Source organism: Pneumocystis carinii (assembly GCF_001477545.1).
Source record: "Pneumocystis carinii B80 chromosome Unknown supercont1.9, whole genome shotgun sequence".
Taxonomy (NCBI): Eukaryota; Fungi; Ascomycota; class Pneumocystomycetes; order Pneumocystales; family Pneumocystaceae; genus Pneumocystis; species Pneumocystis carinii.
In genome coordinates this window covers 228,770-254,294 of record NW_017264721.1, presented here as the reverse complement: position 1 = coordinate 254,294, position 25,525 = coordinate 228,770, and the positions used below count along the sequence as shown (strand labels likewise).

Genomic DNA, 25,525 nt, shown 5'->3' with positions numbered 1-25,525 from the left:
TCTTATATTACTAATTATGATAGATAATTATACTTCAATGAAGATAAAATACACAAAAAATAACCTCTTATTTAAGGTTGTTTTGCTTCAGAAAATCATGACTTTAAAGATAGATTTTGAACAGAGATCTGAGAAGTATATTTAAAGAACAATATTTATATCTTTTTTCTATCATAAATAATAAAGATTTTTTAGATGATGAAAACATATTCGTTAAGACACACAAACCATGGATCTTATGGTTTACACTAATGATATAACGTAGTTTTCAAGCAGATATTTCAAAAAATAATCTTTAACTCTTATTTATATATAGAAAATTGGATATTTTGTAAATGATGACTTAAGCCAAATTTAAGCAAACATTAATTATTGTTTACTTTGAAATAATTTTGAGAGGTCTGAACAAAATATTCTTCTATATTCTTAACAACAAAAAATTATTCATTCATTATAATCTAAAAAATATATACACAAAATAATTCAACTATTCTTCAATAAAGAGACATAAAACATGGCAAAATACTGTATTTTATTCTTCTTAGTCTTTGATGGTTAAGTTTAGACTTAAGTTCGATCGATAATCAAAACTTAGCAAATTTATAAGATGTTTAATAAATCTTCTAAAGGCTTTATAAAGGAAGATCCGGTACCACCGGATTATGGGACGTCATGTCCATATAATAAAGGTATTAGTGAGACTATATTTGATGGTTATACGCCTTTACTGGATGAACATCATATAATTCAAGAGAATGAGATTCCAGAGGACTTTAAATATGGAACAACAGTTAATCAATGTGATATTTCAATAAGAATGGGTAGAATCAATAGAATAGAATGGCTGTATAAAGAAGAGCTGATTTTGGGGGGTTAGATTTTGTTAGAAAAGTATATTCTATACTTTTTGTGCAAATCATAGCATCAGTTTTAATTTCAGGAGTTTTAACAATGAATAAGATGTTAAGAGAATATATTGTATCTAATCCAATGATAATTTTTTTTTCAATGTTTGGGAGTATTGGTACATTACTTTTTTTATCATGGAAACGGCGTTCATGTCCATTAAATTTCTATCTTCTCGCTTTATTTACATTATTTGAGTCATTTACAATTGGAACTATAGGTTTATACATTATTTTGTGTATAAAGATTGATAAATACTTATGGAAATAGTTTCTTTTTATAATAGTAATGTTGTTTTGGAAGCACTTTTAATTACTACAGGAATATTTTTGGGGTTAACGCTATTTACATGGCAAAATAGATATGATTTTAGCAGTATAGGGGGTTATTTATATTTTGGACTTATAGTATTTTTGTCAGGAGGGCTGGTTTCCTATTTTTTCCCTTATAATAGGTAATTTAATAATTAAATGATTTTTTTTTTACATTTTAGGACATTTGATTTACTATACGCTATGTTTGGGGCTCTTATTTTTATAGGATATATACTTTATGATACATCAAATCTCATGAAACACTTATCTCCAGAAGAATACATTGTTGGAGCGGTTTCTCTTTATATAGACATTGTAAAGTTCTATTTTGATGTTATAAGTTGTTTTTTTAACATAATTAGGTAAATCTTTTTTTGCAAATTTTAAATTTGATTGCAAAATTAGATGGAGGAGACAATGAATAAATAATAACTTGACTCGACTTTCCTATTTTTAATAGGTATTTACTATTCCTGTTGACGTTTGAATAAAGTATGTCTTTTAACATTATTTTATGGTATTTTAATATTACACTTTTTTATTAAAAAAAGGTATTTTTTAAAAGATATCATCTAAAATAAACTTTCCTAAGTTTCCTGTTCTATATTTTTTAATAAGGAAAGTTGCAGCTGTATAAATATTAGGAATTCCTCCTTTGTTAAGACAACCTGTAGCTATAGCAATTGCATTTAATAATTCTTCTATATTATTTGTAGGTTGCTTCATTTTGAATGGTGTTAAATATAATTCTGGATCAATTAAATTAATACGAAATAATAAATAATCTGCAACTGTAATAATGTCAATAATATTGTCCTTTATACATCCAACTAATGCTAATTTTAAAAAAGTAATAGGATCATTTGTAGAAGGAATCATAATTCCTATAACAAATAAATAAATTCCTTCGTTTTTCCTTAATATTACCCGGTGTATCTATACAATATACTAAAGGTTTTTTTATAATTTTGATTTTTTGTGTTATTTTTTTTGTAATACCAGGTTGTGCACCTGTTTTTACTGCCTTTCCTAAAACATAACCCAATAAACCATAATCAAACAATTATTTTAAAGACTACATACTATTTTTCTGATACATATCAATTGATTGTAGTCCTATATAACGAAATGAATTTAAAAGAGTTGATTTTCCAACATTTGGCATTCCAACTACCATTACATTCATTCCTGATATTTTATTCATCTTTAACGCCCTTATTCTTATACTTTCATATATTTTTCTCATTGATTTTGGATCTTTTAGACTACAGAATATCCCATCTTCATAAAATTTCTCTTCAATTCTCTATTTTCCTTAAAAAAATACCTTTTTCTTCCCATCAAAATACCTTTTTACTATCATAATCCAATAAATCATACTTGTTGAATATTATTATCCTTTCTTTCTTTCCAATTGCCTTGTTTAACAATTTATTTTCACTTGAAACAGGAATTCTACAATCTCTAGTCTCAATTACCAAATCAACCTCATTTAAAAGATCCCTCATATCTCTTAATCCTGAAAACATATGTCCTGGAAACCAGGTCCTCTTTAAACTGCAATAATAACTATATCTAGGCAAAAATATGGTCATAAATATCTTCTTAAACTTAATAATTAAAATATTAAAAAAAACATATCAAATCTTCTACAAAACATTGGATTCCTTGTTTTTCATCTTATTATTTGTTAAAACATTTAATATAAATATCATCATTCATAATATACCTTACAATTTCTAACTAAAAACTAATATCTCATACACTTTTAAAAAACTTATTTTAATAACTATTTGTCTATTAATTACTATAAAAACCCTTTATCTACATATTTCTAAACATTTTTTAAACTATATTTTTAACATTAAATTTTAGCCCTTGTATAGCACTATTTTAGAGCAAAAAAATCTATAATCATATTAAATAGTAATATTTAGACTCTGTACAGTAAGTATTCTATAAGATAACCACGTTTCTTGTCTTGTTATGTCTTTTAATACCATATTAATACTATAATAAAGACCAAAATATAAAATTTTTAAAATATATATCTTTAAGAAATTTAAAAGATAAAAAACAAATATTTAACAAAATATATTATGTTTATTTTCATTATTATTTCTTCTTATAACTAAAGACTTATAATCCTATTTTTTAGCTACTTGAAAATAATGTAAGTTTTAAACAGCTTAAAAGTGATTTAAATTAACAAATCTTAGTTAAATCCTGTGTTAGAAGCATTTCAGGATTTTATTATTAAGTTTTTTAAATGACTGAAAATTCACCATATTCATCCTTTACACCAGAGACAGAATTGCGTATGTTGCCTTTGGTAAGTTATTTTTAATTATTTCATGATAATATCTTATTAAAATGAATAGACATGGTAAATTAGAAGCTATTTTATGTATATTTTAAGATTTTTTTCTTATCAGAGTTAGTTCAGGACATACACGTCCAGTGATGCATCTTTCATTCTCACGTCTTCTTGAAAACAATCAATATTATCTAATATCATCATGCAAAGGGAAAATTATCATTTGAACCAATTTTTCTTGACGTCTGATAGATGGGAATTCTATGCTTCGGGATGGGATAACAGGAGATTGGATTGGTACGTTTTTAGGGCACAAAGGAGCTACATGGTCATCAAGATTCAATAAAGATGCAGATAGGGCAGTAACAGGATCAGCTGATTTTTCTGCGTAAAGAAATGTATTGGATTAGATGTCGTTTATGATTTGAGTATAGAAAAGTATGGGATACATATACAGGAAATATGATACAATCATTTTCTCATGAACATATTGTTAGATCAGTGGATTTTTCATATAATTCTAAGGAAATAGTTACAGGTGGACATGAGAAAAAGATTCGTATATTTTCATTAAATTCACCTTTGACGCCAATTTTTGATTTATCAGGACATAAAGGTACTATTAAGAATGTTACATGGATGAATAATGTTATTATATCTTCTGGAGATGATGAAAAAGTACGTTGGTGGGACCTTCGAATGTTGAAGGAAGTAAATTCTTTTGATGCAGGAGAATTTGTTACAAATTCTGAAAAAAGTCTTGGGGAAGAATATCTTTTAGTAGTAGCAGGCAAGAGAATATTTTTTCTTGATTTTAAAACGTAAAACATGCAAGTAAGAAAGTTCTTTAACTTATTTTTATAGACAAAAAAGTGTAAAAACAATTGTTACAGAATATGATGTTTCTAGTGTCTCTCTTCATCCTGAAAAAACCAAATTTGTTACAGGTGGAGGTTCTCAGCCTTGGGTTAGAGTTTATGATTTTAAAACAGAGAAACAATTGAATGTTTATAAAGGACATCATGGGTATCTACATATTTATAATAATATATTATTCATATTAATTATTCAAGGCCTATACATTGTGTCAGCTTTAGTCCTGATGGTGGATTATACGCAACTGGTTCTGAAGTAGTTTTATACATTATATTAAAGATTTTAATAATACAATATAGGATGGTACAATAAGATTATGGAAGTCTCAACAAGGCCCATATGGTTTATGGCAATAAATTTAATTATTTGGAAAAATTAATTGGGAATATATTTTTTATTAATTATAAATTTTATAATATTGGTAATTTAATAATCATCCTTTCTGTTTAATAGACTACCTTTAAATATAATAATTCTATTATTTTGTCTTTCTTTCTCTTTTAATAATATATTATTAAAAAAATTATTATTGCATCTATCATTCAAATATATTTATATAAAAAACAAAATATTCTCCTGTATTAAGTATAGGGTATTATAAAATAATACAACTTATAGCTATTTATAACTTATTATTCATAACTCATTATTTCCATATATTCGCATTCCATTGAGGATCCTGAATAAATGATGATAACGCTTTACTCCCCGTTTGCAAAAGAGGATGTCCTGCTACTCTTACCCCTCTTTTAGGTTTCTTATCTTATATAAAATCATTCTTACATTTGTAAAAAACGTTCAAGTTGATCTCGTCTATGTTCAATAACTTTGTCCGAAAAACGATTCGTAAGCACTTTTCCTGGAAGCGGAGGTATTAAAACCCTTGATGACTCCCTTTCAAGAATACATCTATGACTTATATAGACTTGCTTTAAAATGACTTATTATTCACTTAAAATCCTCAAATTCAGAGTATCTTCGGCGAACCGAAGAGTATTTCGCCTTAAACGCTGGTATATTTGTCTTATATACTTAATATTAACGCTTTTCTCCTCTGTTTTACCCACTTTACATATAATTTCATAATCCGTATACATTCCACGTCCAATACCATGAGTAATCGGATTTTTCACCTAAAAAAAAACATAAACACCTACAACTCTTCACGGAGAACACGGTAAACATGTCAATTCCCGTTTTTACCTCGATTTCAAGGAAATTTTGCGGCGGTTCATACCATGCATCTTGTTGAACTTTACGATCGCAAAAAAACTCCTGATTTTGAGAAAATGATTGAAAAGCCTTTGATGAGGGCATATTTTATCCTTAAAAAACTCTTTTTTCCCTATAAATTAGACTAAATTTAGCCTGTCCGTCATCAACCTTTTTTTTTGACGTCGAAATCCTACTGAAACGTCGAGACTTAGTTAACGACGTCAACGACAGCAAATTTTTTGCAGGAAAAAAAGGCAAAAAAGATGCTACTTGAAGAGTCATTAGATAGTATTATTAATTCTAGAAAGGTAGAGCGAGAATTAAGGAGAAAAATGGTTTTTTTCCGGGTTTAATAGGCCTTATAGACGTTGAGAAAATCGAGAATAACCGAGTCGAGATCAAAGCGGAGATTTTTTAAAAAAAAAGGGTTTAGGATGAGTTGCAAGGTATTTTAAAGAATGGGAATGATAAGAATGGGTTATAAGAAGTATAGGCATGTTTTTTTCCTGCTTTTTTAGGCGTATTTTTGAATGAAATTTGACTTTTATATTTTTGATAATAGCCTGATAATTTATACAAGAGAAAGTATGATGAACCATGGAGACATGATCTTTATGAAGGATCAGGAGAAAATCCGTCTATTTCAGGGTTAAAAGAGGCGTATGAAGAAGAGCCAAAGTAGAATATTTATATATATAAATATTAATATGAATGAAAACTGAGAGATTAAGGGCTTTAACATATCGTGTTAAGGTGGAAAATCTTCATTATGAGCTTACAGAGGATGATTTGAATGTAAAAAAAGAATTTTTTTTATGGAATAATTTTTAAGAATTGAAGGGATTATTTAAACGAATTGGACCTGTTGCTAAGCTTAATATTAAGTATGATCGTTCAGGTCGCAGCACAGGAATAGCATTTGTTAATTTTGAAAGAATTGAGGATGCACATAATGCAATTAATCAATTCAATGGAGCCAATGCTGCAGGTTTTATTAAAAAAAAGAGTTATATATTAAAGATATGAATTTTTTTAGGTCAGCCGATTACATTAACGTTGGATTTACAGCCATTACGTAAATCACGAAGAAAATCGGACTCATTATTTGGTCGTATTAGTGATTTTAAAGTTGATGCTTATAGGCATAAAATATTCAATAATTATAGACCATATAGAAAGCTAAGAGGGGAATATAAGACTCAAGAGGATTTAGATAATGAACTTGACAAATATATGAATGTTGCAATACAATCTTCAAATGATACAGAAAAGCCTATGATCATTGATGAAAAGTAATTTATATAAGAAAATGAATATATCTTTTATTATATTTATTTTTATTTATAGTATTATTTTTCAATGTAATATTTCCGAGATTTCTTTAATTAATGAAGTTATTCGTGATTCTTTAAAATCATTTTTGCATTTCTGCGTAACCATTTGAATCCTGTCTGTATATATATATTTGGATTCTTTAAGTGTATGTAGAATTGTACCAAGTGCAATTAATGTTCGATAAATACACTCTGAATCGTCATCTTTTAATAAAATCTAGATATATAAGTATAGATCAATATTATAGAAAGAATTTACTTGAAATATAGGTTCTATAAAATTAATTGCATTTTGTGTTGATGATAGTTGATAAAAAAGAACAGAAAAGCTAATATTAAGTTAAAAACATATGATTTTTATAATTTTAGAAGAGATACTTTAAATATAAAGTGCCAAGTGCGATCTTAATATTACGATTAAATAAAATATTATAAATATTGAATATTTTAGTTGTTATCTGTAAAAATAATTAAAAAAAAAATAATTAATCCAGTTATGAATATTAAAACCTTGTCAAGATTTTGATAAAGTATTTTTCTTCCAGAATCCCTTTCAAATAAATTAACTAAAGCCTTAAGAGATAACATAATATTATTTCCAATTATTTTTTCTGAAAATGCTAAAGAATCATTTGAAAGTCCACCTTCTATAATTATATCGATTATTGATTTTGTGCCGTATTTATATGAACTAGTTTCTTCAAATCTTTCGCAAAATATTCTTAACATATCTAATCCAGGAAACCTTTTATCATAGGGCCAAATGTTTGTTAACTTAACAATTAAATCCAAAGAATCTAAAACCATATTCTTAGTGAGAGATTTCCCTTTAGGATCTTTAAGATATTTATCAATTGTTTCTAAAGTTAAAACTTCTTCAGGATTTAAAGAAATATTTTTATGCTAAATTATATTAAATCATACTTAATCAATAAAGAAATCAAAATACCTCTGATTTTCCAAAAACAGAATTAAATTCCATGCATTTTTGGATTAATCCAAAAATGTTTATTTGCTTGAATGATAAAAAGCTAGTATGAGGTAAAATTTTCTTAGAAGGCTAAAAATATTAAAAAGCAATTTAAATATTTGTTTAAATATTTACTTCTGAACTTTCAGAACAAGATTGACCAGGAATATATCTTCCAGCTAAAACAAAATAAGTCATGTTTTTAAATTTAATAATAATTATACTAGAATATGGATCTATAAATGAATTTTGTTCTCCTATCTCGATTTTCTTTGTATTCTCCTGTATAAACTTTGCAATCCTGTCAAGATATTCTATTGAAAGTTGATAGTTTTGTATAAATTGATAAGCAACCTCATAAGGATTTTGATTTACATTATAAGGCAATTTTAGTGGCGGTGATCCTTCTGCAATATCAACATCAAAAACATAATCATATTCCTGGCCATTATAAATTTGTTTTTGTGATGGAGCAGCTACATCAACAACTTCTCCAACTTTATTCCATGCCATCTTAGAAACATCCCACTATTATAATTAACAACACTTCTTATTATTTAAATGTCATTTCACAGCTTACTTGATATGCTTCAATTGTATTATTTTCCTTAATCATAATAACTTGATTTTTTTTTCCTTAATTTAATAAGTTTATTCATATTTATATAAATTATATGTTATACCTTGTTTTTGAAGCGCCTCAACACCAGGAAGCTTCTCCTTATTTATATGACTAAGATTGTTGCTATTTTCTTTTAAAAAAATGATTCCTTAATTAAATTTAATACATACGTAGAGATTTTGTATGAAGCAACACTCTTATTAAATTCCTATTAAAATATTATTATTATTTATAAAATGTCATAGATTTATTTATTAACATTTATTTCTTCTTTAGATGCCATTCTTTCTTGATCTCTTGTAAATATCCTAATAATACCATCGCTTCCTCCAGTAACAATATCATCGTTTTTAAGAACAGCAACAGACCAAATACTAACAGCAGGATGAATAATAGTTTGAATACATTTTCCATCTGTTTTATTTCAATCTATAAATACATTTTTAAAGAAATTATACCTTTCCATATTTTAACTGATCTATCTTCCCCGGAAGAAATAAGTTCCTTCGTAGACAACATAGATAAAGAATATATAAAAGAACGCCCATTTGTCATCTCCAATATCTGTTCTCCTGAAAATGTCCATATACGAATTACACCATCATTTCCACAACTACTAAATTCGCTATCTGATATTTTACATATACTTCTAACACAATCCGTATGTCCTTTAAATAATCCAATCTGAATACCATCTAACCAAAGTATAATTGTTTTATCTGCTGATCCTATATTTGTTTTTAAGCCGAAATAAACCTAATAAAATTAAATTACCTGTAAGAAATCGATTTTCATCAACTATTAAGACTGCCCAGACAGCCGCACTATGTCCCTCCAACGTATATAGACATTTCCAATCTTTCCATACCTTTGCTGTCCTAAAAGACTAAATATACTTATCAATTTCATTAAAAATATTTAACTTGTCCCATGATCCAGATATAATCATTGCATTGTCCGTAGCATGCAAGGCACAGACATTTGCCTGATGCCCAATCAATACATAATCCGGTTCCACATATTTATAAGGATCATAAACAGCAATTAACTTGTCTTGTCCTCCGCTAACTATAAGGCCTAATGGTATAAGGCTTATATAGCACATATTTTATAATAATAACCATTTGGATACTTCTCTGAACATCTAATAAATGCCAAACTATTAACATATCCAGAATGCATTGAGTAAATATTGGGTTTAATTGTAGATTCTTTAGAAATATTCCATGACCGAACTGTACCATCTCTTGATGCAGAAAATATTAAAGATTCAGAGCCCTCACAAACAACCTTAACCTAAGAAACATTATAAACATCTAGAAGAACATTATAAAAGTATAATACATCCTGATCATGACCAACAAAGCTCTTTGAAAGTATATAAGATTGAGACATCATGAACAAAAGATTGATAGAAGGGGTTAGGGTTTTTTGACGAGAATAGCAGTAATATATATGAATAGACAAGGTGAGAATTAGTGAATGATCATGTTTTAATGATTTTTATGTTGAATATTTTTCCAATAGAATCTGTTTTCGCTTTTGAAGTAAAAATTCTTCGATTTCTTTTTGATTTGGAATATATAGATCAGGAATAGATGACCAATCTTGCTTTGGATCACCTTCTGTACTGTTTAACATAGCTTCTATACTTTCTTTTTCCCTTTGTTTTTCAAATTCTAAAAGTCGATCGTCATTTTCATCCTGATATCCAAAATATGATGCATCTAAAGTTTTATACAATGTTTCAGATATTTTCGGTTTAGGTGGAGGTTTTGGAACTAATTCATCAAAAAGTTCTTTAACACCTTTACATTATATTAAATTTCAAAAATTCAAAAAAATACTCTTATATTTTACCTGGTAATTCTTTTGCACGACCAAAATATCTATTATAATAAAAATTAGTATAAAACATTCATAAACTTGTAATAATATGAAATACTTATATCCTCTATGTCCTGGAATTTCTCTGCCTTCTGCATCTACCATTTTAGGTCCAAATCTCTAAAAAAAACTTGAGATAAAAATAATTCTTGACCTAATATAAATACCATATAATTAGGCCCTTGAAGATTTCGTAATTGTATCTCCCACATATGCTTTTCTCGCATCATTTTATTAATATCATCATTAAGATCACGGATTTGATAATCTGTTAAACTTGCTAACAATAAAATAAATACATAAAACTTTCTTTTAAAGTATTATTACGGTCTTGTATCTTTGAAATCTTCCTATAAATCTCTTTTACTACTTGTCCTCTCCATTTTTCACAAGCTTGAATTGAATTCACTTCTGTAATTAACTTTGGACGACGTTGAGATCCTGTATCAATAATTCCTTGGAAAATAAACATATAAAACATTATGTACTTCATATATCTAACCTAATTCTGCTGCTTGAGAGGCTCTAAAGCGGTAGAGCTGAACTTATTAACAAAAATAACAATAAAAAATAATTTAACCATAGATTGTGCTTTTTCACTGTTTCTAAAAAAACTAAGACTTATAACTCTATTAAGAATACATCCAAACCTTGCCATATTATATAATTTAAAGGCCTAAAATACTTGTTAAAAGACAAATACAAAAAACCAAGATTTTAAGAGGTTTTCGACAAGACCTTTAAAAATTTTAGTGTAAAAATATATAGAAAAATGTGCTAGAAAATATATAAAAAGCTGATCCGTAACAAAGAATTATTGAGTTTTCTGTATTTATTTGAATATTTGTTTTTTTTTCCTATTTTGTAGCATTTTTTTTGATTAAAAATATTAAATACTGAAGTAAATAGAGAATGGTTGTGAAAATCCGGTTACAAAGGTTTGGAATTAAGAAATATCCATTTTACCATATTGTTGTTTGTAATGCAAGGTATTTTTGTGTTTTTTTTTTTTTGTACCTTTGTTTTTTTTTGATAAAGATGTTAAAAAGAATATAGAACAGCAAGACAGTCTAAACCAATAGAAAAATTAGGAACTTATGACCCTATACCTCGAGAAGATGGTACCAAAAATATGGAGATCAATTTTTTAAGAACAAAATATTGGTTAGGAGTAGGTGCACAACCTACAGATGTCGTATATAAACTGCTTGAAAAGGTTTGATCTATAATTATATTATTTTTTTTATAAAAAATCAGATTTCATTATTACCACCTAAACCTCGTTTAAGAGATAAAGAAAAAAAAGATGTATAATATAATATTGTTGTATAAATGTCTATGTTTAGTTATATATTTTGAAATAAAATAGGTTTTTTTTTAATTATCCTCATCTGTTTCCAATTCACTTTCTAATACACTTTTTCTAGGTTCTAATTCTTCCATTTCTTCCAAAATAAAGCGAGTTGGCAGCCGAGGAAGAGCAATATCACAAACACGTTCTTCATTTAAAAGTTGATCAACAAATTCATCAATATAACTTAAACCATATAGCCCTATTATAAAATATTACTAAGAAAATCTACACATTGTTAAATTCTAAAAAACCCGTTGAATATCTAATTCTCAATTTTCTATAATCATTAAGAAATGGTTCAAGAATCATATAACATTCTTTAGCTGGAAATGTAAGTCGAATATAAAATGCTGCAAGTGCCTGAAGATATCTTCATTCCTTAATATACTTATTCTATAAATTTAATACATAATTGATATACTTAAAGTCATTTGCTGATAAATATTCTAAAATTATTTCTTTTTCTGGTTGAAGTTGCAATAATTTAAATGTTAAACATAAAAATTCACTAGGTCTTTGATTCAAATATTGTCCTCCAATATATTTCATCTTAACTGCCCGATCACAGATAGTTGCTGCTGTTTTTATTCATATCTTTTTTTTTTTATATATAGATATTTATATACCAGTTAATCCAAAGCACATTTCTTTATAATATCTACATTCCGCAATTCTTTCCCTTATAATTTTCTCAATAAGATTCTTATATTCCTTAATCTTTTCCTATATAATTCTTCTTATCTTACAATTGGGTTCATAGAATGTATAGATTGCTCCATATAGGCTAAAGATTATTACATAAAAATAACCAGGAAAATATAGATAATAACAAACATTTATCTTTATTAGTTTCAGAGCCTTCCATAGTCTAATTTATGTAAAAATATTAATTTAATTAAAAATACTTGGTTTTAATATAATTTCATTAGTCAGGAACCTTAAGATAAAAAAGATAAGATAAAAGATAAATCAGTGAAAAATGGTTATTAAGGTTTTTATATAAATTTAATGAAAAAAGAAGAATTTAAGGGATATTTAGTCATTAAACAGAGATCAGTCTAGTTCGGTTGATGAAGAGAGTTTTCTTAAAGGATTTTCGATTGATCAGTAGGGATTTCTTTATAAAATGAATAAATAATTAAATAAATAACTAAGATTGATGGAATTGTCTGGTCTGAGTGTTTCTCAAGTTATTTATGATGTTCATCCTTTAGAAAAAGGCTCTCGTATTTTAGTTCTTGCAGGACCAGGTAAGCCTTCGAAGATAAAGAAATAATAATTAATATAATAATATTATAAGGGAATAATGGAGGAGATGGTATAGAATTGACAAGAATAAGTATGAAATATTGATTTTAAAATTTAGGACTTGTTGCAGCAAGACATCTTTGGCATTATGGATATATATTGTCAGTTTATTATCCAAAGAAAGGCAAAAAAGAATTATTTGAAGTTTGTAAAAAACAGTATAGAATTGAAAATAATGAATTGAATGTAGAGATTGTGTTGTCAACTTAATGAGTTATCGATTCCTTTTGTAAATGATATTTCGTTAGCGATGAAAGAAACAGATCATATTATTGATGCGATTTTTGGATTTAACTTTTCAGGAGAAGTAAGGGAGCCATTTATCGAAGTGATTGAAGTAATTGCTTATATAAATTTTTGTGTTTTTTTTTTTGTAATTTTTTCCAGATGCTTAAACATACGAAAATACCTATTACAAGTATAGATATACCGTCAGGTTGGGATATTGAAAAAAGTAGTTTAAGAAATATTTATTGAGATCCTAATATTGTTATTGTAGATCCTTTTGAAAATGAAGGAACTGATCAATGGAATCCGACATTTCTTGTTTCATTAACAGCGCCAAAACCATGCAGTCAATATTTTAAAGGACGACATTTTATTGGTGGAAGATTTATTACTCCGTATGATAAAAATTGAAAGTTATAAAGTAATAATGAGTTTAGTTCAATCATGAAAAAATATAAACTTAGTCCTATAAAATATGATGGTTATAAACAATATGCCGAAATTACTGGAATTCCTATTGAAAATGATTTCAAATAAAGTTTTCGTTTTCTTCTGAATATCTGAGAATGTTCAGATATTAATAATATTTAATTATTTGTATAAATTTAAAGATTTTGAAGAAATAAAATTATTTAGTTAAAATTTTTAATGATTTATGTTTACTTTTTAAATAGATTGATTTGAAAGTATTAAAAAAGATCCCATTCCAGTATTAAAATATTGAGTTATTTATTGTTTCTATCCTTTTTATGTTTACTTTCATCATTTTTCTGATGATTTCTATAACCGTTTCGATTTTCTTCATCTGAATGACTTTTTTTACTTTTTTTCACTTTTTTTGATTCCCTTTTACGCTTTTTTATAATGTATGAACGCATTGGATCATTTATATCGATTCCTTTAGCATAATCATCTTCATCTGATTCTTCTTTTGTTTTTTGTAGATCTTTATATGTAAAAATTTAATATATAAAAATAATCACATACTTTCATACAAAATTGGTGGTGCTGCATTCATTCCCAATTTTCCGGATTCTTCATCATCATTATTTTGTTTAGGATGCCTATAATTCGAAACATGATCGACTCTCAATATTCTTCCAAGAACCTATAAAAAAAAAATAAATGAATTCTTATATATTTTCTTCTAATACTTTTGTTCCATTCATATTATCAACTGCAAGAACTGTTGAACGTTGATCTTCATATTTTAAAAAACAAAATCCCTTAGATTTTCCCGTTTTTTTGTCTCGCACAAGATTTATATCCAATGGCTCCCCATATCTTTATAATAATATAAACTATTGATCTTCTATAAAACTCCTCTTACTGGCTAAAAATACAAATAATATCGCCTTCTGTTAATTCATATGGTAAACCGCCAATATAAATATACGCACTATCTTTATACTAAAAAAAACATTAAAAAAATATTCATAAAATATAAAACGTACTTGAGCATGCCATGATTCTGATTCTGATGCCCCAATCTGAGCTTCATTAATTCGAGCAATTTCTCGGACTATACTTTATCATTTTTAACTGTTTTTTTTTCAGAAAAAAATATAACCGTACTTCATTATCTTTATATATATATATAATCTCTTAAATAAACTTGAATCGCTGTTTAATTATGTTTTTTTTTCCTTTAAATTCAACCTATTTTTATATATTTTTTTTTGAGGTTGCCCGTTGCTATGGATAAGCCTATCGCAATACTTGAAAAATAGAGACAAGCAAATAGAATATTAGTTAGCCATGAAATATTAAGAACCCCATTAAAATCATGATATTCCAGATGCAATATGAATCATCTCTGCTGTATTCTGATATTGTCCTCTGCCCTAACCCTTTTGTTTCCTAGATTTACCCGCATAAAACAAACCGATATTAATTAATAAATAAGATATAGACGTAGATTCAGATCCTTAGTAATTATTGGCAGCGCGGTGCGTGTGCATTTCTATAGAAATACATTTTAATATTATATATATATATAGTTTATTTTTGTGCGAAATTTCATGTTTTTAACATATCCTAGTGATGATTTCTCGCAGAAATTCACTTGATTTTGCTTTGATTATATGCCAAATTATTGCGCTTCAATCCTTATTCTATCTTTCCCAGACAGTCCTTATACAGTTTATGTCTTATGTCTTAGAAAAACCTGTTTCTTTAGATTATATTTTTGATTTTCATAAAATAACACTTGATAATAACGAGACAGTTATTACTGGATTAGTCTGGGACATAAATAGCATATTCGGGTGTGTTTTAGAAAGACTTGAACCTCGTTATATTATATACTAAGTTCTAAAAGTGTCCTTATTATATTTTTTATTGTTCGGCGATCAAAGCAGGTGCTTGATTTTACATTGACAATGCATTTTATCCATTTCATTATTGTTTTATTATATTCTGGTTCCTTACCGACTAATATATATTGGTGGGTTGTCCAAATAATCAGTTGTTTATCTATATGTTTGGGTGGTGAATGGATATGTATGCAAAGAGAATTGAAACCTATTTTCTTTGGAAGCTGGCAAAACCCTTCTATGATAGAATCAAATTCGCATATTGAACAATATGAACTCGATAAGATTGATGCTCAGAAGCGTTGTGAAGCTCTTTGCTGATATTATTTCTGTTTTATTATTAGTCTCTATCCTGATGGATTTACTATATATATATATATAATTCGAAGACATATAAGCATACCGATATTAAAAAATTGCTGTAATTGTAGTGCTTTAATATTGCAACGATGTTGTATAATTCAATCATTTATCATTGTTCTTAATTTCAGTTTTTTATATTTCGCATTACCATTTAAACAATTGAATCCATCAGTATTGTAAAAAGACTTATGTATTCCTATAATTCCTTTTTTTTCACGTTCTAGTTATATATAAATATATATTTGTATATAAATGTTTATAAAATATGTATGTTTTATAGGTGCAAATGTCTACTTATAAATAATATCGACACTTTTATGACTCTAATAATAGATTTTTGGAAACCATATCTATTTTTTATATAGTTGATTATTTGCTAGGTGTTAAATGATTTGCTTGATCTATTGTATCTTGAGAAATTTTAGCTTTTTGAAGAATCTCCGCAACTGCAAATCGTTTTCGAGCAGATAATGGTCGACATGCTTCTATTCTTACTAAATCACCATTCTTACATACAGAACCTTCGTCATGTACTAAATAATTCTTGTGTAAAGTAATTAACTATTTTATGATTAATTTTTTATTTTTATTGAAAAAAAAAAGATTAAATTACATACCTTATGAACTTTTGGATGTAAAACCTTTCGAATTACTTTGACTTTAACAGTTTTGTTCATTAGTCCTGAAGAAACAACAATACCTTTAAAGTTTTGTCTCATTTTTTTCAAAAGCGATTTTTTTATGAAAAGTCGTTTTATAATTTATAAAAACATGAAAAATAAATGTTTATATTATTGTAAAAACATTTATCTCGACCATTCGTGAAGTATACCATTTTATTATGAGCAATATAGACCTATAAGATATATCGAAAAAAATAGACTTATTGTTGTATAAATTAGTATGATTAATATTGAAAAGAAAACAAATAATTCTCCTATATTGCCTATAAACCCGTGAAAAATTCAGTTCCTTAATTTTCTATATAAACGCTAAAATTCTTGCCAGCCCAGTTCTCAATAAATAGTTTTCCACTTTCGCTTGGTTGACTAAAAGCTACTTCATGTTTTTTAACAGTCATTCCATAAATAAAATGATTGCAGGCAATGTCCAGCAACAAAGTAGCAATTTTTCCTCTTCTATAAGTTCTACACACCCATATACGTGAAACGCCCATAATATAAGTTGATAGAGCCTCCGGTTTTAAAGTAATAGAAGTTGATTGTGAGGATGAAGGATAAACCGGATATGCCGACTGAATAGGTTCCACTAAAATAAGACCAATACACTTTTTCCCTTTCAAATAAAGAAAGAATTTGTATTGTTTTGCTAGATGATCGTGTTCATTCATAGAACTAGGAAACGGACTTGCACTTCCAAGTTCTAAATCAACAACGCTTAAAACTTTCTTTGCTTTCTTTATTTCACTAAGTGGTGAAGACATAGTAATCATAATAATTTTATTTGAAGTGAAATTTTCCCTCCAAATTTCTTTAATTGAATTTGTAATCGGGTAATCAATTCCTCCAATAGATTTTGCATGAAATTTTACATGAACTGTTTCATCATCTGCTGATCCTTTTGTATATGACATTCCACATTCAGAACATGTAACTCTAGAAGGAAGTAAATCTAAACAGAGCTGCGTAAATTTCGTTTTTGCTTCAAATATTTTTCTTTTTTTATGATTATCCTTCTTTTTACCTAATTTCCATTCATATACACGGTTTTTTTCTGTTGAATTGACTGATTTAATTGGAGAAGAATGTATTTTACGCGGATCTTCGACTTCAAAATTTTCATTATAATAACGCTTTAAACACAATGATAAAGGACTAATAACCATATTTAGATATAGAATTCCATATTTATATATATATTACGTCTTTATTTCTCTTTTTTTCCCCTCAATTGTCTCAAGATCTGGTGTTTTTTGTCTTTGATATGTACGTAAAGGGCGTCTTTTATCATTTTAAAACCGGTTTTTTAAGAAAATACCACTTACCTCTGAAAATCTATATTGTTTATAACTTCAAATACTTCTTTACTCATCAATTCTTTGAAAAATCTTATCTTTATGGTTTATCTAGATAAAGCTTGTATCGTGATTGTCGTAGACTAAGTGAATAAAATATACATTATTTATATGTTTTGTTAACATTTTGCCTTTAGTATTGAAGTAGTATGTTATCCTGAAGAATTGTTTATAAAGATTAATATATAATTGAAAAAATGAATGTATAAATAAAGTTGATAATTTATAATTGAAAAGATATTTTGATCAAAAATTTAGTGACAAAAAGATTAATGACTAATATATTGAAAAACGAATGAGAGAACATCATTATTTATTTCTTGTCGAAGTAAAAAATCATTAATTTTTTCTAGAGAATCTCTAGAAAAATGATTCCAACTGTAATTTATGTTAAAAAAGGAAATTAAAAATAAACAAGATATACGTGCTAGTATCACCGTAAAGAAGAGCAGGTGCTTTGATGAATTGTTTATTATTTTTGCATCTTTTGCATTTGAAGGTGTCATGGGTATCAGATAATGTATTTAAATTAAGTTCAAATAATTGTCGTAAGTTATCAAGGGAAAAATGTCTTTCAACGTTTTGAGCTTCATCAACTACGCATGAGGATAATGATTGTTTATGAGATTGACGTTGGAAGATTTTTTCTTCAATGGTTCCTGTTGTAATAAAACGATAAACAAAACCTATTGCAATTAATAGAGAGAAGTAAGCAATTTTTTACTAACAATCTTTTTTTTGTCCATCTCTCCAAACACGAGCTAATGCTTGTTGATCAGCGGCAGGATTCCAATCTATAAAAAAAGTAAGCAATTAAAAAATAATTAATATTATAAACCAGGATCAAATAAAATTAATCTATTTGCTCCAATAAGATTAAGTCCGCAGCCGCCAGCTTTACTACTTAATAAAAAGACAAACTCTTCACCTTCAGGGTCATTAAATTTATCAACGAGCTTTTGCCTTTTATTGGTAGTCATTGTTCCATCAAGACGTAATGTTCCATATCTTGAAGATTTAAGGAAAAAATGTAAATACTATTTTTATAATTCACCTTCTAAATCTGCATAATTTTTCAAGGAGATTTAATGTTTGTGTATAATTACTGATAAGAACAATTTTATCATTAGTATCTTTTCGAATTTTTGCAAGCATACTAGAAAATTGGTAAAATATTAATCATGTATTTAAGTTACCGATCAAGAAGCATCATTTTTCCTGAATATTCAATTCTTATATCATCACTTTTCCCCCGTGCATTTTTAGAAATAAAATCTTTTGGAAAGTAATGTTCATATTCCTTCATATCTTCTTTTAGATCTAGCAAACTAGGATGATTACAGAGTTTTTTCAAAAAATCTATAGCTTTCAATGGCCCGCTTTCAATGCCTTTTATGAGATTATTAATTTCACAACTCGATATGAATTTTTGATACAATTCTTTTTGAAAAGGACTAAGATTACAAAAAACAACATGTTCATACTTGACAGGTAGATATTTCGACAAGAGATCATTAGTTCTACGAATAATAAACTTATTTACCAAAACGCTAAGTTCTTCAAGTTTTTGATCGCCAATTTCACGATCTTTATCTGTTCCCAGTGCATCCCGTCCTTTTAAGATAGGAAGTTCATATGTTTTACGAAATTCATTAAGAGAACCCAGTAATCCTGGATTTACAAAATTAATAAGTGAAAAATATTCAGATAAATCATTCTAGAAAAATGAGATCAAATAATTGTTTCAAATATATGATACTTGTATAGGTGTTCCTGATAGAATAATTCGACGTTGTACTTTTAAAGAATTCAAAGTAGAAAAAGTTAAAGATTCACAATTTTTCAATCGATGTCCTTCGTCACATAAAAGAAGGCCAATGTTGCAATTTTTCAATTGATCAATATTCATTCGTAATGTTTCATAGGAAATGATGAGTACTGTATAAAATTAAATATATTATTAAAATATGCAATATGATCAAACCAGGTTGTACGACATTTTTTCCTACTGCAGATGCCCATTTAGACAAAGAAGTTGAAAGTTGTTCCCGTGTAGTCTTTTTTCCTACAGAAAGTGAATTAATTGTCCCTTTTCCAAGCCATTTATCTGACATTTAATTAGAGATTCATAATAGACCTTTTATTTACCTAATTCATTCTCCCAATTTTTAACAAGAGATGATGGACATACTATAATTGCTTTTTCAATCGTTGGACATCCTGCCTGAGGCGATTGTTTAAGAAGCGTCCACATAAGTGTAATACATTGAAGCTAATAATCGTTAGATTTTTTACATTATAAATTATTCTAACTGTTTTGCCAAGACCCATTTCATCCGCCATAATACATCCATTTGCTCGAGGATCAACAATTCCTGTCACACATTTGTAAAGAAACTAGAAAAAATAAGATTAAATTTCTTTTTTTTCCTTCAAATATTTACTTTAACACCTTCGATTTGATGAGGACGAAGCATTTTAGATAGTTTAGGATCAATTACAACCGCCACATTTGTATACTTCTTTTCTTTCTTAATTCCAAGCATTTCTGCCAATGGTTTGTGTATTTTTGATACACTTTTAGGTATCTCTATTTCTTCCTCTTCTTTTAAAACATTATCTATCGTCGGGTCATATAAAACAATAGAAAATTCTCCACATGGATCATAAAGAGGCTTTGGAATCAATTTAATAGGTCTAAGCGTCCCTAATGCCCGTGGAACTCTATTTTTATCATATTTATTTTCTTTTTCTTTATCCTTCATCGGTATTATAAATTTCTGCTTTAACACTTCTGTTGGATCTCTAACTTGAACCAATGAGTTCCTTCTTATCAATTTCTTTTCTTCATGCTCCTCTTCCCTCAATTCACTGTATATTTTCAATCTCTTCCTTAATCGTCCCTCAAAACTCGGATTTCTTTTATATGACGGGATTTTAAACGCCTTTGAAAGCCCATTTCCTATTTCTACCAAGGCTCCTCTATCATTTCCTTGATAATTGACCTCATTCTTCTCAATTATGCCCTTTTGTTTCACATAACTTGGTGCAAGTGAACGAAACATCCTTTTTTCCTCGTTTTTTCCTCGTTTTTCTCCGCTCTTTTTTCCTATACACTCCTTATACCTGATTCTACTCTTTTTTGTCCTGTTTTCCCTGTTTTTTCCCCGTTTTTACCCTCTTTTATCATTTCTTCTTTTTATCTAATATCGATGTCGTCTTGATCGTCCCCGTACAGACCACCTAATAACATACAAAAAAATGGTTAAGTCAAAGACACAGTCAAATAAGCGGGATGACGGTAATTATACGCTAAAAACTACATAATATCTTCTTTATATTAATATTTATCTTTTTATAGAGGCATTGGTCCTTGATTACCTGAGAAAAACAAATCGCCCATATTCAGCAAGTAAATTTATATATATAATTTATAATTCTGGTCTCTAAAGCAGCTTTAAAGCTGATATATGTTTAAATCTTCATAATGCGGTTTCAAAAACAGCATTGGCAAAAATTCTAACGACATTGAGTGAAAGAGGAGATATTCGCTGTAAAACGTATGGTAAATATCTCTTATTAATAAGAAATTGTCAAAGGATATCTCTTATTTTCCTAGGAAAACAGTCAGTTTATGTTATTGATCAAGTTAACTTCTGGAAATTATCTGAAAAACTAATAATATAATAAATAGGAACAATTTGAAAATCCTTCTTCTGAAGAATTGAGTGTTATGGATGCACGTATTGAAGAACTTCGCAAACAAATTACTGAAACTCAGGAAAAAAATAAACAAATGAAACAAGGTATTCTTTCTTTTTTTTACTAAAAATTGTAATTTTATATTTTTAGCACTTCAATCATTATTAGTACAAAAAACAACTGCTGAATTACAATCATTATCAAAGGATTTAGATCAACGTGTAATTCTATTTCATTTATTATACTTTATTCATTACATTTCATTAATAATTAAAGATTTCCACTCTTAATACTCGATTAAATTCTTTACAATCTGGAACTGCAAGGCTAATTTCTTCTGAAGAAAAAGATGCTATTCAAAAAAACTATGAAAATATGCGTAAACTATGGAAAGACAGAAAAACTCTTTTCTCTAATTTATGGGATGCTATTTCCGAAGGTGAATCTTCTCCAACTGAACTTAAGGCATTCAATCATATTCAATCATATTTAATTATATTTAAAAATAACATTTTATTAGGAACGTTTAGGCATTGAAGATGATCTTATTGACTTTAATCTTGACCCTCTTTCTACGATTCAATAATTTTTATTAATATTCAATAATTCTCAATAACTTTAAATCTCTTCAAATCTCTTCAAATCTCTTCAAATCTCTTTCTTCATATCTCTCTTTTCTATATTTTTGCTAACTCTTTTTACTTAATATACAAATTATATTCTTAAATTTTTAAAAAAAATACATAAAAAAACTTTGCTCTTTCTTATTTAACTGTTTATCTATTTGTTGCTTCTTTTCTAATATAATTCTTGTTCTTTATCTATTTTCCCATTATTACTTATATTGTCTGAGTCTGAACCGCACTTTTTAACAGGAAAACCAAAAATTTAGAATATCAAGAAGACAATATAGAATGGCGCCCAGCTATGCACCAGGACTTAGTAAAATCAAGGGAAGAAGTCGTATGATGAATATGGAGAAAGTTAAAGGATTAGGGAATGTTTATTTAGCAGAAGGACGAGGATCATTAAAAAGTAAGAAAGTAAAAAAAAAGGAAAAAACGGGATAATTGAAGGGTTTATAGACTTACAACATGTTCCGTGTAAGTTCCATAAGCAGGGGGTTTGTACGGGTATGTTTTTTTTTGGTAGAAAAAGGTGGAAGAATGGATTAAAGGGATTTTTTTAAGAAGGGGGTATTATGAAGGGTATATAGGGGTTTTATGGAGAATATATGGAGAATATATGAAGATTATAATGGGAAAGAAGCCATGGAATAGATTCTGACCGTTTTTAGCAGGAAAAAATTGTCCGTTTTCTCATGATTTGGATATGGATTTGGTACGTACACCATGCAAATATTTTCAGAAAGGTTAGAGATTATGAAGTATAATGAATAGGATGAAGGACTTATATTGATAGGAAATTGTAAATTTGGGGCGAAATGTGCACTGGCACATGTTTATATTGAAGATGAGAAGTGTATAGATGTTCAGACGCATGGATTTCCGTATGGATTGAATTATGGGATTATGAATGAAATGAAATCGGGTACGTCAGGGGGGCATAATGGTAATATACAGGAGACGTTTCAAAATACATCTACTCCGCTTAGAGAATATAATTTTTCAATGGATTGTGAATTTTCGATTCCAAATACGATATTTTTAAAGGAAAACCATGCGCCAGTTTCATATCCATTAACGCTAGAGAATAATTCAGGTATGATTAAATAAATTTTTATTATATTTAAGTTAAATTGGTTTTTTTTTTTTAGATATGATTTCTCCCTCATTGAAACTAGCTAAAAGTGCATCTTTACGTGAAATACAGTTGTCATCGAATTTTGATCATAACAAAGCTTATTTTCCATCGTACGAACCATCTACTAACAATGTTTCTACAAAATTTGATTGTCCGGATGTATCGTCATTATCACTTTCTGGACAAAGTACAATCTATTCACCTTTACAAGAGAGAAATACCACTTTTTCGCCTCTTTTAAATAATTCAAAGTCTATTTTTTCTGATGATTCCTTTTCATTAAAATCTGAAAGATCATTAAAAGCTGAAAATTATTCAACACAGTCTATCTTTTCGAAAAAATATCCAGAAAATAATAATCTTCATGATACATCATTTAACTTTTCGATTAAAGATAATTGGTCAGATACCTGGAAAAATTCAAAAACTCTTCAAAGTAATGATAAAACATCACCTAAATCTTCACTTAATGATAAACTACGTCTGTCTGTTCCACAAAAATCATATACCTTTAATGAATCTCAATTTCAAAAAACTAATGAACATGAAGCAATTTCTAATATTAATTTTCTCTCAAATCCTTCTAGCTTTGGAACTTCACCTTCTTCCAGGTTTTGTACATTTTTTTCTAAATATAACGATTACTCCGATAATATGACTTTGAAATGTTCTTCTGGACCGGCATTATATCATGATCATATCCAACCTTACTATAACGACTTTAATTATTCTCAAACAAATGAGCTTCAGATACCAAACTTACTGCTAAATTCGGCTGAAAATAATGTTTTTCATTCCAGAGATATTTCTTTAATACCACAACAAAAATCACTAGAAAACTTTAATAAAAACTCTTCTTTACTCAATGCTAACGATATTATTAAACGATCTATTGCTACAATTGATGATGAAATACAATTTAACATGGACGAAGAGATTTCTGAAAATATTTCTTAAATCTATCTTATAATTTATCTGGTTTATATAAAAATATTTTACTTTTATATACTACATTCTATCTAGATCACATTAAACTTATAGGTTTCACTTATTTTCTAATTATTAAAGATTTTTGAACGACATTATAGATTTCTTTGCTTATATTATTTCTTCTTAAGAAAATAATATAAGTTTAATATTATTAATATTGGCCTGTTAATATCTATATTTTCCTCTGTATTTACTTCTTATTTGCCTTTTAATTTACTATCTCATTATAGACCTTATCGTACTTAAGAGATAACGAATAATGAGTTTTTTGAAGGAACAAACAGTATTATTTCTTGATGAATTCGAGAGATCAGAGCTATTTCCTACAGATATAGCCCTTTCAGATGAGAGGGTGTTTTATGACGTGGAAGAAGGAGTTAATTCTGAAGAAAAACAAACATATTTGAGTGTTTTAAAAAAAAGTGGCAAAAAGTCCAGAAAAAAGCGGAAAAAAGGTCTCAAATACAGTTGAATATGTTGTATCTTATGGGGAGATTTAGTTTTATCTCTTTTGAACGAAGAAAAGGCGATTTGGAGCTCTCAAGAACTGACAAAACTTCGAATTTTAAAAAAATTCATGAAAACAGTAGATTCTGAGCGTTTTTCGCAGCTTTCAAGGCTTCTACTGAATAATAGAAGTGAGGAGGAGGTTAACAAGCGTTTTTTTGATTTGGAAAAGCCTAATTGTTCGAATAAACCGGCTTCTGCGCTTCAAAAGTTGATAGAATATGAAGATATGCTTGATTCTCAGGATATCTCTAAGAAAAAAGGCAATATAGATAAGGTTCTTGGTCTTTTGAATCATTTTGAACCTGTAAACACGCTTAAAACTAATGAAATGGACATTGTTTTGGGTTTAACTGGAAATAATATAGAAAACAAAAAAAATATGATGGATCTTGTTTTAGGATTAAACAGAACAGAAACAATGAAATAAACAAGGTGTTTTATTCTATTTAAAGACTTGGTTATTTTTTTTTTATCTAATATTTTTATTATTATACTAAAAATTTAAGTTTTAATAA

At 27.7% G+C, this 25,525-nt stretch overlaps 18 protein-coding genes across 18 annotated transcripts; 9 read left to right on the top strand and 9 right to left on the bottom strand.

Moving 5' to 3' along the window:
- Positions 1–607: 607 nt before the first annotated feature.
- Positions 608–1,645, top strand: T552_02177 (hypothetical protein; the record flags this gene model as incomplete). The annotated part of the gene is made up of 5 exons (XM_018370732.1): positions 608–821; positions 878–1,126; positions 1,177–1,360; positions 1,400–1,535; positions 1,583–1,645. The coding sequence occupies 5 exons, from the start codon at positions 608–610 to the stop codon at positions 1,643–1,645; spliced, it is 846 nt and encodes a 281-aa protein (XP_018225619.1).
- An 87-nt stretch (positions 1,646–1,732) lies between these two features.
- T552_02176 (hypothetical protein) lies at positions 1,733–2,858 on the bottom strand. Its single transcript, XM_018370731.1, has 4 exons — positions 2,570–2,858; positions 2,304–2,526; positions 2,148–2,249; positions 1,733–2,104 (listed from the first exon to the last, which is right to left on the bottom strand). The coding sequence occupies exons 1-4, from the start codon at positions 2,813–2,815 to the stop codon at positions 1,779–1,781; spliced, it is 897 nt and encodes a 298-aa protein (XP_018225618.1). The 5' UTR covers positions 2,816–2,858; the 3' UTR covers positions 1,733–1,778.
- Positions 2,859–3,443: 585 nt separating this feature from the next.
- Positions 3,444–4,799, top strand: T552_02175 (hypothetical protein). The gene is made up of 7 exons (XM_018370730.1): positions 3,444–3,552; positions 3,602–3,606; positions 3,662–3,925; positions 3,972–4,358; positions 4,402–4,563; positions 4,611–4,668; positions 4,713–4,799. Exons 3-7 carry the CDS (start codon positions 3,801–3,803, stop codon positions 4,767–4,769), a joined length of 789 nt encoding a protein of 262 aa, XP_018225617.1. The 5' UTR covers positions 3,444–3,552; positions 3,602–3,606; positions 3,662–3,800; the 3' UTR covers positions 4,770–4,799.
- Positions 4,800–5,013: 214 nt separating this feature from the next.
- T552_02174 (sorting nexin-3) lies at positions 5,014–5,776 on the bottom strand. Its single transcript, XM_018370729.1, has 5 exons — positions 5,617–5,776; positions 5,481–5,546; positions 5,366–5,436; positions 5,197–5,322; positions 5,014–5,150 (listed from the first exon to the last, which is right to left on the bottom strand). Exons 1-5 carry the CDS (start codon positions 5,728–5,730, stop codon positions 5,060–5,062), a joined length of 468 nt encoding a protein of 155 aa, XP_018225616.1. The 5' UTR covers positions 5,731–5,776; the 3' UTR covers positions 5,014–5,059.
- Positions 5,777–6,016: 240 nt separating this feature from the next.
- On the top strand, positions 6,017–6,970 carry T552_02173 (hypothetical protein). The gene is made up of 5 exons (XM_018370728.1): positions 6,017–6,074; positions 6,191–6,306; positions 6,360–6,423; positions 6,469–6,616; positions 6,665–6,970. Exons 1-5 carry the CDS (start codon positions 6,063–6,065, stop codon positions 6,922–6,924), a joined length of 600 nt encoding a protein of 199 aa, XP_018225615.1. The 5' UTR covers positions 6,017–6,062; the 3' UTR covers positions 6,925–6,970.
- On the bottom strand, positions 6,943–9,995 carry T552_02172 (hypothetical protein). Its single transcript, XM_018370727.1, has 16 exons — positions 9,899–9,995; positions 9,676–9,850; positions 9,478–9,631; positions 9,329–9,432; positions 9,013–9,282; positions 8,814–8,968; positions 8,725–8,762; positions 8,616–8,677; positions 8,513–8,568; positions 8,157–8,460; positions 8,068–8,111; positions 7,912–8,022; positions 7,473–7,865; positions 7,341–7,420; positions 7,222–7,291; positions 6,943–7,179 (listed from the first exon to the last, which is right to left on the bottom strand). The coding sequence occupies exons 1-16, from the start codon at positions 9,950–9,952 to the stop codon at positions 6,985–6,987; spliced, it is 2,265 nt and encodes a 754-aa protein (XP_018225614.1). The 5' UTR covers positions 9,953–9,995; the 3' UTR covers positions 6,943–6,984.
- Positions 9,996–10,011: 16 nt separating this feature from the next.
- Positions 10,012–11,139, bottom strand: T552_02171 (hypothetical protein). The gene is made up of 8 exons (XM_018370726.1): positions 11,092–11,139; positions 11,022–11,046; positions 10,944–10,980; positions 10,769–10,897; positions 10,609–10,721; positions 10,500–10,561; positions 10,415–10,443; positions 10,012–10,362 (listed from the first exon to the last, which is right to left on the bottom strand). The coding sequence occupies exons 1-8, from the start codon at positions 11,097–11,099 to the stop codon at positions 10,058–10,060; spliced, it is 708 nt and encodes a 235-aa protein (XP_018225613.1). The 5' UTR covers positions 11,100–11,139; the 3' UTR covers positions 10,012–10,057.
- A 123-nt stretch (positions 11,140–11,262) lies between these two features.
- On the top strand, positions 11,263–11,801 carry T552_02170 (ribosomal protein S16). Its single transcript, XM_018370725.1, has 4 exons — positions 11,263–11,305; positions 11,351–11,430; positions 11,498–11,657; positions 11,699–11,801. Exons 2-4 carry the CDS (start codon positions 11,354–11,356, stop codon positions 11,753–11,755), a joined length of 294 nt encoding a protein of 97 aa, XP_018225612.1. The 5' UTR covers positions 11,263–11,305; positions 11,351–11,353; the 3' UTR covers positions 11,756–11,801.
- T552_02169 (hypothetical protein) lies at positions 11,773–12,702 on the bottom strand. The gene is made up of 6 exons (XM_018370724.1): positions 12,630–12,702; positions 12,542–12,579; positions 12,422–12,497; positions 12,217–12,373; positions 12,047–12,165; positions 11,773–11,994 (listed from the first exon to the last, which is right to left on the bottom strand). The coding sequence occupies exons 1-6, from the start codon at positions 12,658–12,660 to the stop codon at positions 11,819–11,821; spliced, it is 597 nt and encodes a 198-aa protein (XP_018225611.1). The 5' UTR covers positions 12,661–12,702; the 3' UTR covers positions 11,773–11,818.
- A 38-nt stretch (positions 12,703–12,740) lies between these two features.
- Positions 12,741–13,910, top strand: T552_02168 (YjeF family domain-containing protein). The gene is made up of 9 exons (XM_018370723.1): positions 12,741–12,786; positions 12,835–12,902; positions 12,951–13,045; positions 13,096–13,113; positions 13,162–13,247; positions 13,294–13,440; positions 13,491–13,557; positions 13,603–13,726; positions 13,769–13,910. Exons 1-9 carry the CDS (start codon positions 12,775–12,777, stop codon positions 13,866–13,868), a joined length of 717 nt encoding a protein of 238 aa, XP_018225610.1. The 5' UTR covers positions 12,741–12,774; the 3' UTR covers positions 13,869–13,910.
- Positions 13,911–13,983: 73 nt separating this feature from the next.
- T552_02167 (hypothetical protein) lies at positions 13,984–14,951 on the bottom strand. Its single transcript, XM_018370722.1, has 6 exons — positions 14,907–14,951; positions 14,786–14,858; positions 14,662–14,741; positions 14,486–14,615; positions 14,319–14,439; positions 13,984–14,277 (listed from the first exon to the last, which is right to left on the bottom strand). The coding sequence occupies exons 1-6, from the start codon at positions 14,909–14,911 to the stop codon at positions 14,057–14,059; spliced, it is 630 nt and encodes a 209-aa protein (XP_018225609.1). The 5' UTR covers positions 14,912–14,951; the 3' UTR covers positions 13,984–14,056.
- A 391-nt stretch (positions 14,952–15,342) lies between these two features.
- Positions 15,343–16,011, top strand: T552_02166 (hypothetical protein). The gene is made up of 2 exons (XM_018370721.1): positions 15,343–15,598; positions 15,652–16,011. Exons 1-2 carry the CDS (start codon positions 15,375–15,377, stop codon positions 15,965–15,967), a joined length of 540 nt encoding a protein of 179 aa, XP_018225608.1. The 5' UTR covers positions 15,343–15,374; the 3' UTR covers positions 15,968–16,011.
- A 322-nt stretch (positions 16,012–16,333) lies between these two features.
- On the bottom strand, positions 16,334–16,774 carry T552_02165 (30S ribosomal protein S17). The gene is made up of 2 exons (XM_018370720.1): positions 16,627–16,774; positions 16,334–16,570 (listed from the first exon to the last, which is right to left on the bottom strand). The coding sequence occupies exons 1-2, from the start codon at positions 16,726–16,728 to the stop codon at positions 16,379–16,381; spliced, it is 294 nt and encodes a 97-aa protein (XP_018225607.1). The 5' UTR covers positions 16,729–16,774; the 3' UTR covers positions 16,334–16,378.
- Positions 16,775–16,936: 162 nt separating this feature from the next.
- On the bottom strand, positions 16,937–18,107 carry T552_02164 (hypothetical protein). The gene is made up of 3 exons (XM_018370719.1): positions 18,015–18,107; positions 17,893–17,970; positions 16,937–17,844 (listed from the first exon to the last, which is right to left on the bottom strand). The coding sequence occupies exons 1-3, from the start codon at positions 18,059–18,061 to the stop codon at positions 16,983–16,985; spliced, it is 987 nt and encodes a 328-aa protein (XP_018225606.1). The 5' UTR covers positions 18,062–18,107; the 3' UTR covers positions 16,937–16,982.
- A 160-nt stretch (positions 18,108–18,267) lies between these two features.
- T552_02163 (hypothetical protein) lies at positions 18,268–21,155 on the bottom strand. The gene is made up of 11 exons (XM_018370718.1): positions 20,489–21,155; positions 20,358–20,441; positions 20,193–20,316; positions 20,029–20,151; positions 19,804–19,982; positions 19,241–19,761; positions 19,099–19,200; positions 18,883–19,052; positions 18,773–18,838; positions 18,469–18,730; positions 18,268–18,422 (listed from the first exon to the last, which is right to left on the bottom strand). Exons 1-11 carry the CDS (start codon positions 21,107–21,109, stop codon positions 18,314–18,316), a joined length of 2,361 nt encoding a protein of 786 aa, XP_018225605.1. The 5' UTR covers positions 21,110–21,155; the 3' UTR covers positions 18,268–18,313.
- Positions 21,156–21,305: 150 nt separating this feature from the next.
- T552_02162 (hypothetical protein) lies at positions 21,306–22,283 on the top strand (the record flags this gene model as incomplete). Its single annotated transcript, XM_018370717.1, has 7 exons — positions 21,306–21,345; positions 21,406–21,456; positions 21,508–21,609; positions 21,664–21,692; positions 21,739–21,850; positions 21,897–21,967; positions 22,023–22,283. 7 exons carry the CDS (start codon positions 21,306–21,308, stop codon positions 22,281–22,283), a joined length of 666 nt encoding a protein of 221 aa, XP_018225604.1.
- A 377-nt stretch (positions 22,284–22,660) lies between these two features.
- Positions 22,661–24,467, top strand: T552_02161 (hypothetical protein; the record flags this gene model as incomplete). Its single annotated transcript, XM_018370716.1, has 5 exons — positions 22,661–22,781; positions 22,832–22,879; positions 23,044–23,118; positions 23,169–23,468; positions 23,524–24,467. The coding sequence occupies 5 exons, from the start codon at positions 22,661–22,663 to the stop codon at positions 24,465–24,467; spliced, it is 1,488 nt and encodes a 495-aa protein (XP_018225603.1).
- Positions 24,468–24,730: 263 nt separating this feature from the next.
- On the top strand, positions 24,731–25,479 carry T552_02160 (hypothetical protein). Its single transcript, XM_018370715.1, has 2 exons — positions 24,731–24,955; positions 25,001–25,479. Exons 1-2 carry the CDS (start codon positions 24,760–24,762, stop codon positions 25,435–25,437), a joined length of 633 nt encoding a protein of 210 aa, XP_018225602.1. The 5' UTR covers positions 24,731–24,759; the 3' UTR covers positions 25,438–25,479.
- Positions 25,480–25,525: the final 46 nt, after the last annotated feature.